Source organism: Phytophthora parasitica (assembly GCF_000247585.1).
Source record: "Phytophthora parasitica INRA-310 unplaced genomic scaffold supercont2.12, whole genome shotgun sequence".
Classification (NCBI taxonomy): Eukaryota; Oomycota; class Peronosporomycetes; order Peronosporales; family Peronosporaceae; genus Phytophthora; species Phytophthora nicotianae.
The window spans coordinates 920,755-937,337 of record NW_008648998.1 but is presented as its reverse complement, the minus strand read 5'-3'; the positions used below and the strand labels follow the sequence as shown (position 1 = coordinate 937,337).

The 16,583-nt window shown below is 47.9% G+C and overlaps 7 protein-coding genes across 9 annotated transcripts in view; 2 read left to right on the top strand and 5 right to left on the bottom strand.

The window, feature by feature from the left end:
• The window catches only part of PPTG_07630 (hypothetical protein), a gene marked incomplete at both ends in the record, with an annotated part of 3,186 nt that extends 2,050 nt beyond the window's left edge, over window positions 1-1,136 (bottom strand). Inside the window, one exon of the mRNA XM_008901912.1 lies at window positions 43-1,136. Within this exon, the coding sequence (XP_008900160.1) occupies window positions 43-1,136 (1,094 nt within the window). The remainder of the gene's footprint in view (window positions 1-42) is intronic.
• A 761-nt stretch (window positions 1,137-1,897) lies between these two features.
• PPTG_22165 (hypothetical protein) lies at window positions 1,898-2,047 on the bottom strand (the record flags this gene model as incomplete). Its single annotated transcript, XM_008902059.1, has 2 exons — window positions 1,898-1,994; window positions 2,040-2,047. The coding sequence occupies 2 exons, from the start codon at window positions 2,045-2,047 to the stop codon at window positions 1,898-1,900; spliced, it is 105 nt and encodes a 34-aa protein (XP_008900307.1).
• A 1,094-nt stretch (window positions 2,048-3,141) lies between these two features.
• PPTG_07629 (hypothetical protein) lies at window positions 3,142-4,980 on the bottom strand (the record flags this gene model as incomplete). Its single annotated transcript, XM_008901911.1, has 1 exon — window positions 3,142-4,980. One exon carries the CDS (start codon window positions 4,978-4,980, stop codon window positions 3,142-3,144), a length of 1,839 nt encoding a protein of 612 aa, XP_008900159.1.
• Window positions 4,981-5,463: 483 nt separating this feature from the next.
• Window positions 5,464-7,129, top strand: PPTG_07628 (hypothetical protein; the record flags this gene model as incomplete). Its single annotated transcript, XM_008901910.1, has 2 exons — window positions 5,464-6,459; window positions 6,500-7,129. The coding sequence occupies 2 exons, from the start codon at window positions 5,464-5,466 to the stop codon at window positions 7,127-7,129; spliced, it is 1,626 nt and encodes a 541-aa protein (XP_008900158.1).
• A 981-nt stretch (window positions 7,130-8,110) lies between these two features.
• On the bottom strand, window positions 8,111-9,796 carry PPTG_07627 (hypothetical protein; the record flags this gene model as incomplete). Its single annotated transcript, XM_008901909.1, has 1 exon — window positions 8,111-9,796. One exon carries the CDS (start codon window positions 9,794-9,796, stop codon window positions 8,111-8,113), a length of 1,686 nt encoding a protein of 561 aa, XP_008900157.1.
• Window positions 9,797-11,830: 2,034 nt separating this feature from the next.
• PPTG_07626 (hypothetical protein) lies at window positions 11,831-13,199 on the bottom strand. 3 transcript variants are annotated; one of them, XM_008901906.1, is made up of 3 exons: window positions 13,043-13,199; window positions 12,882-12,963; window positions 11,831-12,814 (listed from the first exon to the last, which is right to left on the bottom strand). In XM_008901906.1, the coding sequence occupies exons 1-3, from the start codon at window positions 13,171-13,173 to the stop codon at window positions 12,017-12,019; spliced, it is 1,011 nt and encodes a 336-aa protein (XP_008900154.1). In that variant the 5' UTR covers window positions 13,174-13,199; the 3' UTR covers window positions 11,831-12,016. The 3 variants fall into 3 exon arrangements, with proteins under 3 accessions (XP_008900154.1, XP_008900156.1, XP_008900155.1); XM_008901908.1 differs by having other exon boundaries at window positions 12,882-13,199; XM_008901907.1 differs by having other exon boundaries at window positions 11,879-12,963; window positions 13,043-13,177.
• Window positions 13,200-14,851: 1,652 nt separating this feature from the next.
• PPTG_07625 (hypothetical protein) lies at window positions 14,852-16,470 on the top strand (the record flags this gene model as incomplete). The annotated part of the gene is made up of 1 exon (XM_008901905.1): window positions 14,852-16,470. The coding sequence occupies one exon, from the start codon at window positions 14,852-14,854 to the stop codon at window positions 16,376-16,378; it is 1,527 nt and encodes a 508-aa protein (XP_008900153.1). The 3' UTR covers window positions 16,379-16,470.
• Window positions 16,471-16,583: the final 113 nt, after the last annotated feature.

The window sequence follows — 16,583 nt, the reverse complement described above, 5'->3', positions numbered from 1 at the left end:
GTTTGAGCCAGGAAGGGGTAGTCGGTGTAGCCGGTCTCGAACGGAACTCCGAGCGGTAGGTACACGGTCTGTTGGTTACGCTCGTTGAGCTCAGCTCCCGTTTTCAGACGCTCGACGAGGTCCGGGTTCGAGATGAAGTCGCGCGCGAAAGCTACACTGTCGGCAGAGTTGTCCTCGACGACCTTGATGGCCTCCTCGCGAGCGTAGCCCGAACATGTGATGATGAAGCCATTGTAGATCTTGCGGTAGATCGGTAGTACACCGCCTTCCGGTGCGTCAGGGGTGGGGGCCTGAAGTCCGCGCGGCTCGACAAGGTGGAGGTAGGCCAGATCGTATTCGTTCAGCTTCTCGATGATGTATCCGAACAGCTCACCCGAAGCGGAGTCCGTGCAGCCGAAAGCTGTTCCATAAGGTGATAAGCGAATGCCAACCTTGCTCGAATCCACACCCGAAAGAACAGCCTCAAGAGCTTCAAAGAGGATACGAGCACGATTTTCAATGCTACCACCGTACTTGTCTGTGCGCTTGTTGATCGAGTCACACAGGAACTGCTCCATCAGGTAGCCGTTGGCACAGTGAAGCTCAACGCCGTCGAATCCAGCGTCAAGGGCGTTCTGAGCTGCAGACTTGTAGTCAGCAACAATTCCAGCAATCTCACTAGTCTCCAGAGCGCGAGGAACGGGGTGTGGCAAGCGACCTTCGCGCGTTGGAGCCAGGCTGTGCACACCTTCCATGCTAACAGCACTGGACGACACAGGCAGCTCACCGTTTGGCTGGTTCAGTTGGTGGCTTACGCGACCCGTATGCCACAACTGGAGGAAAATCTTGCCTCCCTTGGCGTGCACGGACTCCGTGACCTTCTTCCACCCTTCGACCTGATCCGAATTATAGATGCCAGGGGCACCATAGTATCCACGAGCGGTGGCGCTGATGTTCGTGGCTTCCGTGATAAGCAAACCTCCGTCTGTAGCTCGCTGCGAGTAGAATTCAACGACGACAGCGCCGGGGACGCCATCGTCACCCGTACGGAGTCGAGTCATGGGGGCCATAACAACGCGGTGCTTGAGCTGAACGGGGGACTTGTTGCCGCCTAGCGTCGCAGCCGTGAAAAGTTTGGGGAGCGTAGCGAAAGTCATCGTGCTTGGAAGTGAGCTAGTTTTGGAGGTCGAAGTGTGTACTTGACGGTGTATTTGTGAATGAGATCTTGTGATCATGCCTCTCCAACTCATTCATTCCTCACCATACCAATCGACAAGATATGGGCCATAACTCACGTGTCGATACATAGACTTCCTTTTAGTACACACTTCATCATTGGGTAGGCCTTTATAAACATTCGTGACTTTGAAATGTTGACCAACATTGGCATCATCTATTCATTGCAAATCTGTGTTGACCAACGACAAATTTTACTTAAACTTTTCTACACTAGATTATTTTTTTAAATATTGTATAAAATACAATTAAAAAATAGGAACACTTTTGCACTGTGTTGTGCTGGACAATATCCAAATAGCAGCACAACAACATATATACTTATACTCCTGGCTTGAACTGCTCGCTTTCTAAATCCATTACTCTTCACTATATCGGTTTGACTCGCGTTTGTTAGGAGCAGAAATAAACTAGCACACATGAAACGTATATTTGTTCAGTAGTGATATCACCAACAAATGCTGCGTAAGCAAGTTACACACAAAACGTTCTTCCATGTTACTAATCATTAATACGTCATCTTCACATCTCTTGAATGTTGACCAGCGTCGACGATTACATTCCCTCGCGTTCATGAATTTTAGCGCCACTCGCGTAGTAACACCAGTGATCGCGTGGTAATGAGAATCATTACGACTATTTGAAATGTAAAATCGTACTACTTGAAGTATTTACCATATAGCTAGAGAATGTTGTGTTCAGGGGACTCCGGCTTCTGGATTGGACGCAGGTAATCTGCTCGCGCTGTAATCTTGATATGTAGCGCGGCCTTCCCGAGCCTGTGTAAGTTTAGTCAAGTTATGTAATAGTGTGTCAATTTTTACGTCGGCATACGCGTCACGAACGCAGTACCGCCGCTGGAAATCCCGAGATTTGTTTTGCTTGAGGTTAGCCTCACGGCGATAAGGTGGCAAATAGATCCTCACTTTCAATTATCAGTTGTCGTTCACAGGAGCACCCTTCACAACGACCATCGCAGGCATGCTTGTTCATGATACCACGGACGAAATACCAAATACTTCAACTGCTCTGGCTCCCAGTGCATTGCTACTCCACCACATCGATCAGAAACTTTCATAATTGCAAGATCCTGCCTCCGTTGATTACTACCCTCCAAGAGCATCACCAGACGAGGAATGTGTCGATGGAGTGTGCTTCCAACACGCCAATGATGCAGAATTAGTGGAGCTGAGAAGTTCCGGCCAAGACAATGATCAGCCACAACTCCTTTTACTACACCTGCTGCTGATGTGGTAACGAAATATACGGAGTTGGAAAGACAATTTTGAAAGGTAGTTCTTGTTAATGGACATTTAAATCTCCATTTCACATAATTAAGGTGATTTTCTTACCTCCTGAACAGTATATACACCACAACGAAATGCAATCTTTATTTAGGTCAAAAACCAATTTGGTCACGCCACTGGGAAACAAACCTTGGCGAGCAGTTACCAGGAATTGAATTGCACTGCTGAGGGAAAGAAGCAGCTCGTTTTTTATGGGAGCAGCAGTAGTATTTAAGTCATTGACAAATGGCCTTGAAAAATGTGCGTAATGAGCTACAGGTTGGGGGATGCAGTACTAAAGTCACTAGGGATCACAGAAGGTTGAATAAGGAGACAGTAGTAGAGTAGATAGTCCTCGAGGACTATGCCAGCGTTTTAAATCAAATGAGCGAGCTAGGTAGTTTGCTAGAATTCCAGCCAAATGCTCGCCAAGTTTCCACGTGATCGGTAGCGCGACCAAATTTGGTTTTGATCTAAAATAAAATCTTCGAAATCGAAACGAATATTTATCCAAGCAAGAAGTATTTCGTCACGGGTGACAAAGTCGTTTCTGTAGTTCCAGCAACATTGGATTTGAAGGAGTTAATGGAAATGCATATTTCGGGTGACTCTGGCCAGATACAGACTAACAGTCGAGAACTTATTTCTTCTGACGAAGCTGAAACGAGATGGAGATGAACGCAATGGTGCGGAAGGCAACGTTCAGTACAACGAGCAGAAGTGCGTCTCCAAGAGCCGATCGAGACGTCATGCTGTAGCTTTCCAGTACTTCAGTACCCGTCCGAGCGGTGCAGTTTGCTGTGTTGCATTCGATAGACGAAACGGCATTCCAGAAGATCTTCATGACAGCTTCGTAGCCGTACTTGACAGGAGAAATGTATTGGATCCAGACAAAGTAGTCTGGACAGTCGTCCGAGTTGATGAGCAGACCACCGAACAGCATGAACGGCATGATAAGAACCATACCGATTAGAGGTGCAATATCCACACGCGGAACCAGACACGACACCATGTAGGCAAGACCGATCGCACAACTATTGATGAGGATCATGACGATCTGTAGGTAGATGAACACGTCGAAGCCATGGCCGATACCCATGAGGAAGTAGATCGGCACGAAGAAAACAATCGGCAGGAGGATTTGCATGGGCAGCTCGCTTACGTTCTTGGACAAGAACCAAGAGAAGAGGTGGTACAGACTAGCCTTGTACTCCCGCGAAATGAGTGCCAGCTCCATGGGTACCGACACGAATACCGGATTTGCCGTCACGACAATTTGGTTCGTCACGAGAAAGAAGAACGCACCACTGAAGTTTTGAATGCCCTTCTGGTCAAGATCCAGCTGCAAGTAGATCAACCCGACGATGACCGCGAGAAAGAGATTCTGGATGAACGGTACACGGAGAGCAAAGCCGTCACGAAGGAACCGAAGGATATTCCGTTGAGCCAGCACGCTGACCTGAGTGAGCAGTTCAACCCGCATACTTTCCAGTTGCTGTTCGCTCTGAAGCATCGATACAGAGTCCGACCGCGGAAGTTTCTGATGCTTCCTCCACTCTTCTTTCAGTGATTCAACACGAGCCACACCGGCCTCATCGGTGGCTTTATCAATTACCACGAGCTGCCGCATGAAGTAGTCCGACGGGTTGATTTGCGGTGGACAAGGATATCCGAGAGATGAGAAATAGTCCACGGATTCACTCGCTTTACCTTGGTACACTGGAGAACCATCAGAGAGCAAGTATAGCTGGTCAAAGATGGCGAACACCTCCGACGATGGTTGGTGGATCGTAGCAAGAACGGTACGACCGTCACGGGCGATCTGTTGAAGCTGTCTAATAACAGTCTCGGCCATGAAGCTGTCCAAACCGGACGTGGGCTCATCGGCGAAGAGGATCGAAGGGTTGGTGAGGATCTCCGTAGCGAACGACAGACGCTTCCTCTCTCCACCAGAGATACCGTGCAGAGACTCTCCGCCAATGAAGGTATCCCGACACTTCATTAGCCCCAGCTCCTCCATGACCTCGTCCACGCGATGCATGTATTGCTCCTTGGAATGCGTTCTACCCATGCGGAGCTTAGCCTGGAATGCCAAATGCTCCTTCACCGTCAGCGTTTCATAGAAGAGGTCGTCTTGCATGACGTACGAAGCCATACGCTTCGTCGCCTTGGTCCACGGCTGCCCGTTTAACAGGATATCGCCTTCCACGCCACTCTTCCGTCCAGAGATGCAGTCGAGAAGCGAACTCTTCCCTGCACCCGAAGGTCCCATGATGACCAGTAGCTCACCGGGTTTGGCGGTGCCACTGACATCGTTCAGAATGACCTTCTCTTCGGTTTTCTTCGTCGACGGGTTCTTCACTTCGGCTTTTAGGCTCAAATTTCTCCATTGAAGCGTAAACTTGACCGGTTCAGGAGCAAAACCCCGAGCCTTGGGAGTGTCGTTAACTTGAATGAAGTGGTTTGTAGGGGAGGCCATGATACGCTCACTCGTCGAGGGGTAGAGTTTGCAGTACGTCTCAAAATCGAAAGTGAGTTCGTTTAAATAAGTCACTTATCTCTTCGAAAGCATTGCCATGAAAGATTAACAATTCTACTGGAATGATTGTCATAGCACGAGTGAGTAATCTACTCAATAAAAAACGTAAGGTTGTAGATATATATCGGGCAGATATTATGCAATCGGATGTTCGACTATCAATGTGGTGATCTCAAAAACGACAGGAATGTTGACGCCGCAGACACCATCTGGATTTCGACACTGGTCAACAAACTGTAATCTCAATTGATTATACTGCGCGGTACGCCTCATGTATCGGTTGCAGTAACATGTAACGCTGATGAAGTTCTAGCGACGACCAATCAATATTGTTTATCGCATTCTGGTGATTTGAGCTCGTGCTCCGGTGGTTCATTCATTTATCTCCTCACTCTTCAACCTTCTCCGCTAGTAGAAGACAGAATGACTACAAGCCAACCAACAACCGCCAGCCCACGTCTCCAAGAGAACCATACGGGTGACACGGTCACTCCCTCGGACCCGTATGTGAACGTCGTCTCGCCAAGACACCACGATGAATTGGAGGGACTGAGTCGGACACAGAAATGGACACGTTCGTGGATGGTGACGCGTTGGCGACTGTCCCGTACTATCTACTCCGTTCCTCTTCCGATGCTCACGGCTCGCTTTGATGTCAAGCAAGGCGACCTGATCCTCACTCTCCCGCTGCTGTTGATCCTCCTCGCCGCTTCAGTGGTGCTTACCAACGAACATGACGTCAAAATGTCGGGAATGCCACCGACATTCACCATGTTCCTCGTCTTTGGACTGGTGGTTCGCAACAATTCGTTGTTGCTAACACTCACGGGTATCCCCTTCGAACGCGCTCTGTTCTACCACAAGCTGTTCGCTTACGCCACGATCATCTTGACGGCACTGCACGCCTTCTCATACCGCTTATCAAACGATGATGGCGAGGAAGAGTACAAGGATTCCAAAGTAATCACAGGAGCAATCGCGTTCGTGGCCATGATCTTCATGTACTTACTGTCTCTAAACAAGATTCGCCGCCGCTTCTTCGAGTTCTTTTTGCGTGTGCACTGGGTCCTCTTCATCGTGGTTATCGTGGCAGCTGTAGCCCACGGCGCTTTCTTTGCCCTCTTCGGGATCTTGCCGTGGTTCATCGACATGCTCTACCGACTCATATTCCGTGCTCGCACATACAATCGGGGTTCTTCGAAAACAGATAAGGTCTCAGCTGGAATTGTTGCTCCGGAACAAGTGACCGTCCACGCTTTATCGGGAGACATTACACGCATCCAGTTTCCACGTGTCCGCAAAGATACCGGCGAGGCCTTAGAATATGAAGCTGGCCAGTACGCGTTCATATGCATTCCGGCAATTTCCTATCTCGAGTGGCATCCGTTCACATTATCTTCGTCTCCGAACGAAGCCATGGTGACGTTTCACACTAAAAAAACTGGGTGATTGGACGAAGAAGGTGAGAACTGCTGCTATTGACACTAACAATGACTCCCCATTTGACATTCTCCTGGATGGACCTTATGGCAACGTTTCCGTCGATATCGCCACTCCGGGAGTGTACTCACATTACGTTCTGTTCTCTGGCGGCATTGGTGTGACTCCGATGCGGTCAATTGTCAACTGGTTGTACACTGAACACCGCGAAGGCTATCGTCCTGATATCAAGAATGTTCACTTCGTATGGTCTGTACGCGACCGTGACCTTATTCAAGCGCTCGTCGATGGTACGGAGCTGCATCATGAGACTAACAACTGCGAATCCTATTTCCCACCGCGAATCCAAGACGTGAACGAAGCAGGAAGCACGTTCTTTAGTGATTTTTACCTCACGCGAGGTGAGAAGGACGTTGAAGCTCAACTCGACCACCAGCTCCGCAACTGTCTTAGATATGGTTCTCGCCCTGACGTGACAAAAATTCTACGATCCATGGGTGAAAAGGCAAAGCAAGATGACAGCACTCGAGTAGCTGTGCTGGTCTGTGGACCAAAGCCATTGGTGAATGGCGTCGTGGCCACTGGCATGACCCTCTCCAAGGAGATGAAGATCCAGTTCGACGTTCACACCGAGTTGTTTGATTTTTAGGTGGTTGCACACGACCTCCACTTGGAGCTCGATTTAGACTATAAGTTCGCTTTTGTTTTACATCGTGACCAAGAAAGCAATTGAGCCGATAGATCCTAATGTCGAATTCAATTCTTTTCTTAAAAAAAGAAAATACCCTCAATTTAAGCTAGGACCCCCTCCTCCAAAGATCAAGCACAGTCGTTTGAAGATTAGTCATTATCACGCCTTACTCGCCCAAGGTGGGCTCATAACTAAATGTAAAGAGATCAGGTCATGATTGCTAGTTATACAGGTATGCACTTCTCAATTTGAGTGAAGGTGATGTTCTTTTTTTTTCTTTTCATCTTCACATTGTGGCACAAATGGACCCTTACATTACTTTGAAAATGCCACTAGTACTGTAATTATGTTTCAAGACAGAGAAAACTGAGATATCGTTGGCTGAACATGCTACCTCAGACAGCTTCCGCGTCGCCAGGAAGCTAACTATTAGAAGCAGCAAGCTACGCCACGAGAATATTTTCGTGAGGGATACATGTACGTAGCCCACGACGATGGCGAAGATATGCTTATCGCCGTGTGCGCTGGCGTCACCATGTCGCGAAGTCAGTGATACCCGGTACCTTCATAATATGATACTGCTACCTCCAGGATATAAACTCTTGAAGGGGGTAAGAAGAAAGGGTGGGGTGAGTACTGTATTTTTTTTTCGGGCTCCGTCACTCGAGTACAGTACATATAACGCTTGTCAAAAACTCTGAGCAAGCGTTAATGATACCTTGTTTCCGCTGCGTCAAACTACAAGATATACCGCGTCCGTGTAGTCTAAACAAAAGACAGTCTACTCGAAGCCTTGCGTCGACCAGCAACCAGGATTTTGAAAATCGTTTTCAGAAAGTCAAATTCATCTTCTCATCATCCAACTGCATAGCGATTGCTAACTTGAGCAACAGTCCAGCCTATTATCCTCTTAACAAGTCTGCCAGGTCCAGAGATTGCCTAAAAGTCGAACAACTCGGTGTGAACGTCGAACTGGATCTTCATCTCCTTGGAGAGGGTCATGCCAGTGGCCACGACGCCATTCACCAATGGCTTTGGTCCACAGACCAGCACAGCTACTCGAGTGCTGTCATCTTGCTTTGCCTTTTCACCCATGGATCGTAGAATTTTTGTCACGTCAGGGCGAGAACCATATCTAAGACAGTTGCGGAGCTGGTGGTCGAGTTGAGCTTCAACGTCCTTCTCACCTCGCGTGAGGTAAAACTCACTAAAGAACGTGCTTCCTGCTTCGTTCACGTCTTGGATTCGCGGTGGGAAATAGGATTCGCAGTTGTTAGTCTCATGATGCAGCTCCGTACCATCGACGAGCGCTTGAATAAGGTCACGGTCGCGTACAGACCATACGAAGTGAACATTCTTGATATCAGGACGATAGCCTTCGCGGTGTTCAGTGTACAACCAGTTGACAATTGACCGCATCGGAGTCACACCAATGCCGCCAGAGAACAGAACGTAATGTGAGTACACTCCCGGAGTGGCGATATCGACGGAAACGTTGCCATAAGGTCCATCCAGGAGAATGTCAAATGGGGAGTCATTGTTAGTGTCAATAGCAGCAGTTCTCACCTTCTTCGTCCAATCACCCAGTTTTTTAGTGTGAAACGTCACCATGGCTTCGTTGGGAGAAGATGAGATCGTGAACGGATGCCACTCGAGATAGGAAATTGTCGGAATGCAAATGAACGCGTACTGACCAGCTTCGTACTCGAATGCGTCACCGGTATCTTTGCGAACGCGTGGGAACTGAATAAGCGTAATGTCTCCGGGCAACGTATGGACCGACACCTGATCCCGAGCAACTATTCCAGTTGAAACCTCGGTGGGCTTCAAGGAACCTTTAGAGTACTTGCGAGTTCGGATGGCTAGGCGATAAAGCATGTCCACGAACCAAGGAATGACTCCTACCAGAATATAGGGAGCACCATGCAGCGACGCAAACACCACAGCGACGATGAAGAGGATCCAATGAGTGCGTAAGAAAAACTCGAAGAAGCGACGGCGAATTTTGTTTACAGACAATAAACACAAGACGACCATGGCCACGAACGCGACATATCCAGTCAAGAGTTTGAAGTCCATATCTTCATCCGCTGTTTGTACATGTTCGTCAGGCGCCGCATAATACGCGTAGGCATGCACCACCGTCAACACGATCGTCGCATAAGACAACAGTTTGTGGTAGAACAACGCACGTTCGAAGGGGATACCCGTGAGTGCGAGTAAGAGCGAATTGTTTCGCACTACCAAAACGAACACAAACAACATCGTGAATGTCGCTGGTGCACCAGACGTTTTAACTTCGTGCTCGACTGTAAAGAATACCGCCATGCCCAGGAGAAACATAAGCAGCGGGAATGTGACGATCAGGTCACCAAGCTTGATGTCGAAGCGTGGCGTGAGCATCGGAATGGGAACCGAGAAAATAGTACGTGACAGACGCCAACGCGCCACCGTCCAATATCGCGCACATTTCCTCGCCCAATTCATCTTCTCCGGTTCAATGTGCTGCCTTGGCGAAACTGCACTCACGTAGGGATCCGACGGGGTGCCGGTATCACCCTCATGGCTCTCTGGAAGGCTTAAGGTTGGAACGCAGTTCGCAACATGTGGCTGGGATAGAGTCATCAGTGGTGGAGAGGTTTTCGATAAACGGAGAAAGTTGAGTAGTGAGCAGACGAGAGCTTGCTTCGAGTTGATTAAAAGTGTCGCACTATTAATTTCTTGGTGAAATAATCAATGGCCAAGCTAGCACATGCAGTACTGGATAATCAAAATTTGGTTTTCGCCTTTAGATTAATACTGGTAAAAAAAAGGATTTATTCAACTATTGATTGCGTTCAGCGTTTTGTGCGTCAACGTCACCTGATTACTTTTTATGATCATGCGCGTAATACTGGCCGAGATTATTCTTGGACTGTACACGAAAATTGTTGGGCTAGTGCTGTCGCTTTCAGAGTATATAACTTGTACACGTACCGCATCTTCTTGGCATCTCGATCCCCCAGTGTTCTCGGGTTTATACCATATGAAAGGACAACAATATCAATAAGTACTGATAATAGTTATCATCTTAACTCAGCCAAATTGTCATAGCTCGATAAAGAATACATTCAACATATCTGTTTCATACGGCACCTTCACATTGCTGCGCAGTGTAGAGTGCCTTTATCACCAACGAAGGGTAAGGTAAAATGCTAATTCGTGGCCGGTTTGTCAATTAGAGAACTGTACATTTGGTCAATGAAAGACTCTAATTTTGCACTTAATAGTTGTGATTGGTCAGTTATTAGGTACCATATAAAAGACAGGCCGAATCACATAGTCAACTCAAATCATTTCAAGCGGCCCCTAATAGGCAGGACCATCATTCTTGGTGTTCTTTTTTTAATCGTACCGATTGTGTTTATGTAATAGTTAGATAGATGTTTCAGAAATAGCCAGAAAAATCTACAAAATCCACAGCTTTTGGTTTGTACCCTTGGTGTCGTTTTGTTTGTCCTAGAACAAAAGACACAAGAAAAACTAGAAAAGCAGTTTAGATTTGACCCGAATTGGCATTTCCCCTTACTCAATAATAGTGCAGACAAATGTGAGGTTTATCAAAATGACTGCCGGCAACTTCGTATCCACCTTTGTTGTTTCAACGACAGCTCGTACTACTCTCGCAGTCTCGTCAACTCTAAGTCTGCCTTTACGTTGTATGGGGTATTCGTAGCCATGACAGACAGCCCGTCGTTCACGTTAAACGGGGTACTCCACCCCGACACAATGTTTTTCTCGCAGCTCTGTGATCTGTTTCCGTACCAATGCTTCTTCATCTTGAGGTCTTCCAACCAAATAATCATATTCTCACCCTGAGCAGAAACAGCACACCGATAAATCGGCGCAGGTGGTGGTCCAAAAGCAGTGACTCCGTTTGCCTTTTTCAATTGCCATTTTCTTGGCCGTCGTGCTGTGCTACGTCGGAGCACCTACGCATGTATTCATGACGACTAGAATTGATGAGTCGGTTGGAGAAGATAAACCGAGATTTCGCAGAATACCATATATCAAGGCATCCATGTATTAACCCATTTGCCTGGGCTCGAACGTTTCCAACGATATTTCTTCAGCTGATGCAGTTTGAGATACATTACTAGTATAATAGTATAACCGGTGGACCATGATCTTCACAGCGAAATAAAAAAAAACGACTTGTATTTCAAGCAAGCACATTAATCGATTTGCATTCACTACTCCGTAAAACACCGTTCCAGCTCAGTAGTGGCTACAAGCACGATTTAACTGACATGTAAAATGCAACTTCTCCTACGACTCCTTGTTTGTTGCAACGCAAACTGCTCACATAGTACTCAGTCTCCCACCCGTCAACACGACTGGACGGAAACAACTGATTCTCGTCGCTATTCTGGCAATTGCTTGCTGCTCGTCTTGGTTGGCCGGAGGCGAGTTGCGTTGTGAAACTCACAATCACCGCCAGGTAGAAAGCTGGGACAGGCCATGACCAAACTGGACATACCCGTTAAGAGAGAGTGCATTTCTCAGGAAATTGTCCGAACCCGCGCTGTCGTCAGGTTTTGTAGGATGCTGTCATATCTTGATCGGTTTGACAGGGTATGTAACTGGGAGCAGGACTCTGTGTTACCTGTTCGGTACTACCGGTGGATTCTGTCTTCATTAAATAAAAACTTAGTACTAGGAACAACGTCCATTCCAACGTCACTGGCTTGTTCAACTTATTTGCTACCTAAATTATCGCTTATAAAACATATTCAGTCAAGGGCGAAAGCGAGATTACATGCTGTAAGACTTCGACTGCGTAGCTGTCTTCAACGTCGATCCCGTTTACTTGCCAACTCTGAATGCGTCGAGATCAGCTCCAACTTGAGAGTCCGTGGCGATAATCGTGAGCTCGTCGTTTTTCTTCAAGTTTGTTACGAAGGCGAACGTAACGCTGGTATTCTGCTTACCATTAATCGGAGCAGGCTGAGATCGCAAGTAGTTCCCGTTCAGCTGGAGTTTAACGCTCGTTCCAACTGTTTGAGGCGCCAAGTACACCGTCGCGTTGACCATATACCACCCAGCCACAAGGACACGCACACCGTATCCGCCACTCGACGGCTCAAAGCCGAGTCCTTTCACTGAATTCCACTGCAGTTGGCCCTTGTCGTTCAACTCCGCCACATTTCTCGAGGCTGCTTTCAACCGTTCATGCGCCTTTGGATTGTTTGTCTTCACAATCGCCTTCTCCAAATCTGCGAGTTTGTCCTTCATTTCGTTTAATTCCTCCTCCACAATCTCACGCCCCCGTTTCTCATCGTCCAAATTGTTTTTCGTCTTTTCCAGTTCGTACTCTATATCTCGGAGTTTGGCCTCTAAAATATCGATTCGGTCGAGTGTAACGGGCTCCAACTGGAACAGATATTTCGCAGTCCATGCCGACTGGAAAATCCGGATTTTTACTGCCAATTCTAGCTGGAATTTATAGTCTTTGAGAGGGGTCAGTTTGCGACGGATCTTTGCGGGGTCCAGGGGGTTGTCTCGCCCCTTGAGATCACCGTCCTCGACAGTGATGTCTGTTTCCGTGTCTTCTTCCTCAGCTTCGATACTCTCCATCAGAAATTCTAGAGTATCTTTGAAGACCTGGCAATAATACAGACAATTAGTGTAAGCAAGTGCTTTCGCGTAAATATTTGTAGTGTTAAACAACCTTAACGTAATCCACGAGACTCGCGTTGGGGATTCTGTTCGTGCTCGTAACGTATTCTTTGTCATCTAGAAAACCCGAGCTCCTGCGATATTTAGATATTTACATACTGCGTTAGAGATTGAATGTCGAGGCTTTAAGTGATGCCCAGCTCAATTTAATACCACTGCTTCTTGCTCTTTAGATCTTCTAGTGTGATCTTCACCTTCTCGGCTCTGCTAGTGATGACGAAGCGATACGTCGGCGCAGGCGGCAGAGCAAACGCCGTCAGCCCAGACTCCGTTGTGTCGGACATATTTCTTTTTTAATGTTGAGAACCTCATGCAACCTTCAAGTAACATCACAGTTCATACTACTACTCACAGTTCATACTACTATTCCAGCTACAAATCTCACCCTTGGTAATTATATTCTTGTCTAAGGGGAGTCCGCTTTTTATTTTGGCGTAAATGTAACTTCGAGGTTACCCGGTTTATCACCTTCTTTTGACGAAATACAAGTCTTGCATTAGACGACTTTGTTTGCTTGAAAACTCTAGGCGACAGCAAATTAACATATACAAAATAGCGTTTGGTCGTCACAGCATTTTTTTTTTTTTGAAACCCGTACAGTCCACTCAGGCTTTTCAGCGCAACAAAGTAGCACAAGACAGCGAGCTAGGTGGCGCGATCTCCGGATCGTATCAAATATTTCTTAAGATATACCGTTTAGGTGAATGGTCTATCGGTTGCCATATCAGTAGACAACATTGCAAAAAAAAAAACTTCTCCTATATTCTAGTATGACGCAGCTCTAGATTTTCCTAGAGCCATACTTCAAGAAGAGACTGGAATCCTGCTGATTGAACTTGATCGAGTCAGTCATCGTTGGGCGAATCCTTCCAGGAGGGGCTGTTTAACTTCAAGGTGGTTCTGGCGGTCTCGAACTTGAACTTCATTCCCTGGAACTATCATTGTACAGGTCGTCCCTGGCTCACCACAGGCCTGGCTCACAGTCAAACAAACGTTTGATGAGTGGACTCAGGGCTGGTTGTTTTAGCCGACATCTTCAAGTGTATGTGACTTGGTACATCTGGTTTGGATAGCTCCAACATCCATTTGTGCTGCACGAAGTCTAGGAGGCTCTGATGAGTTGTTGAAGATAAACTGAGTTTGTGTTTGACCTAAAGAAGAGGAATAATTGTCTGAGGATGGCCGTGGCATCGAAGCATCTGCTTCGTGATGCCCTACAGACCATGCCGTGCGGTACACTGTGTACCACACAGCACAACGTGCTCCATCAAATCGCGCGACGAAAGCTAACAATACTGTAGCCGACTTAATTACCGATCGGCCCTGGCTCACCAGGGGATGTGGCTGTGTGGCTGTGCTCAAATCTAAACTCCCATGCATATATCAAACGTCGGCATGCAATTCTTGTTCCACATTAAACCAAACGTAAATGTAATTATCTACATGTAGCTTGACCAGAGCTTTTGAAACAGGCCTCGCCTGATCAAACGTACGCTTTCGAAACTTATCGCAAGCAAATACTAGCTCAGATAGGCGACTTGGTGCACAGCGGTGATGTGTAAAGGCATCCACCCCATCTCCCCTTCCTCAGCCTTGTGGTGGCACATCTTCTCGACGGTGACTTACCGCCTTTTATTTAAGCAAATTAATCCAGCCAGCTATTTTAATTGCTGAAAGTATTAATGTTAGTCTTCGTTTTAGTAAAGATTTTTTTTTTCGTTGCAAGGATAGTCCAGCCGCTGTGATCGTTGTAGCGTGGCATGCAACCAAAACAGACTCCCTTGTCCTGACCTTACTTGGTTGAAGGGTGCTAGCAGATGAGCTAAGCTCGAGGATTTAATCCCTCCTAGGCCTCACAAGCCCGATCGACAGCTCTACGCTCTCAATTCGAGTCCTCACTTTTGAATTCGCCTTCTGGCACCAACAGGGCCTTCCAGTCCAAGCTTCAAACCAGCGATCAAGATGCCTCCCTCCCCGAATCCAAACCAAGCCACGGACTACGCGATCGCCATGTCCCCGGTTCCTGGCACCGTCAACGAGCCCACTATCGAAGGACGAGCCATTCAAGCGCGATGGATCGTGTACACGTCTGCTGCCGTCGCCATGCTGGAAGCTTTCCACTATGGTTGGTCGAGTCACCAGATCAATCTCCACAAATTCAACAACACCGAAGACTGCAACGCCCGTCCGGTCGTCGAGGGGACCTGTATCATGTTCCCTGGACACACCAAGACCACTTGGACGTTGCTCTCCAACGCATGGATTGTCGGCGGCATGGTAGGCAGTTTCCTGTCTGGTATTCCGTCCAACAAGTACGGGCGTCGAATGACTCTACGCTTCAATACTGTCATCATGGTACTGGCCTCTGTTATCCAAGTCGTTGCCCCCAATCCCTTTTGGTTCGGCTTCGGCCGATTCGTTGCTGGAATCGCCAACGGTATCGCTATGGCCGTCGTCAACACGTTCCTAAGTGAGATCTCTACCCCTCACAACCGCCACGCTCTCGGTACCAACACGCACTTGGCTGCTACGCTCGGTATCTTAGGTGTAGCCACGACGTTCTGGTACTGGAACACCACATCCGGATTCCGCTGGATCGCTGCAATCCCTATCGTTCTCGCTGCCGGTTACCTGCTCTGCTCCTACTTCGTCATGGTCGAAAGTCCCGTGTGGCTTGTAGCGAAGGGCCGTGAGCAAGAAGCCGAACGGGAGATCGCTCGTCTGTACGGCAAAGAAAACGTCGAAGCCATGATGAGCTGGATCCAGGCCCGCGAACAGCGAACCAAATTACCGTCGACTGTAAGTGGTGAATCGGTACAGATGGAAGCCGAGAGTCCGTGGACGATCCTGGCCAACCCAAAGTTCCGTAAGCAACTCGTGGTGGCCTTGGGACTCACGTGTATCAACCAGTTGGTTGGCATCAATGCCGTTTTCTGGTACTCGTCATCTATTCTGACTGGAGCGGGCATCGCGGATGCGCGACTTGGTGTGGTTATCATCGACATTCTGAACGTTGTACCGGTACCGATCGCTGCTTATGCTACTCAGTTCCTACCCAAGCGCCCGATGCTTCTTTGGGGCATTGCTATCATGGCTGTGTGCTGCATTGGAATGACGTTCTCTATGGTCTACGGTGTCGGTTGGCTCTCCGTCACTATGCTTGGTATCTACGTGGTTGGCTACGACGTCAGTATCGGTCCACTGCTCTGGCCTATGATCGCTGAATTCTTCCCGGACTCCGCGCGTGGTGGCGCTGTCGGCATCTGCGTCTTCTTGAAATGGACGTGTGCGCTCATTATCGGTATCGCGTTCCCGTACGTCCAGGACGCTATCACAGACTACAGCTTCACGCCGTTCCTGGGCACTACTATTCTGTCGATCATCTTTATCTACTTCATGGTGCCGGAGACTTCGGACTTGACGATCGCTGAGATCCAGAACGGCTTCCGTGGTGACGAGAACCTGCACTCGGTCAAGAGTCAGCAGTAGGAAGTGAGAAATGTCGAGCCGGCGTAGTGTGTAGCTGGTAGAAGTGCTTTGCATTTGGTTTGCCTATTGTCATTGAAAACAAGAAATTCTTGAAGATGTAATTTTCTCCCTTTTTTTAGTCTGGGCGTCTTTTTTTGCGTATGACTCGTGAGCCGAGACCACGAGATTTGCTGGTGGTGCCTAAATGTTGTCATGACACTATTGT

Bases quoted from the DNA above. Each gene is read 5' to 3' on its own strand.
- PPTG_07626 (XM_008901906.1), bottom strand. From the start codon at position 13,173: ATGTCCGACACAACGGAGTCTGGGCTGACGGCGTTTGCTCTGCCGCCT. The intron at 12,964-13,042 runs GTATTAAATTGA...TAAATATCGCAG, and splicing joins CTAAAGAGCAAGAAGCAGTG to GAGCTCGGGTTTTCTAGATG. The intron at 12,815-12,881 runs GTTGTTTAACAC...TATTATTGCCAG, and splicing joins GTCTCGTGGATTACGTTAAG to GTCTTCAAAGATACTCTAGA.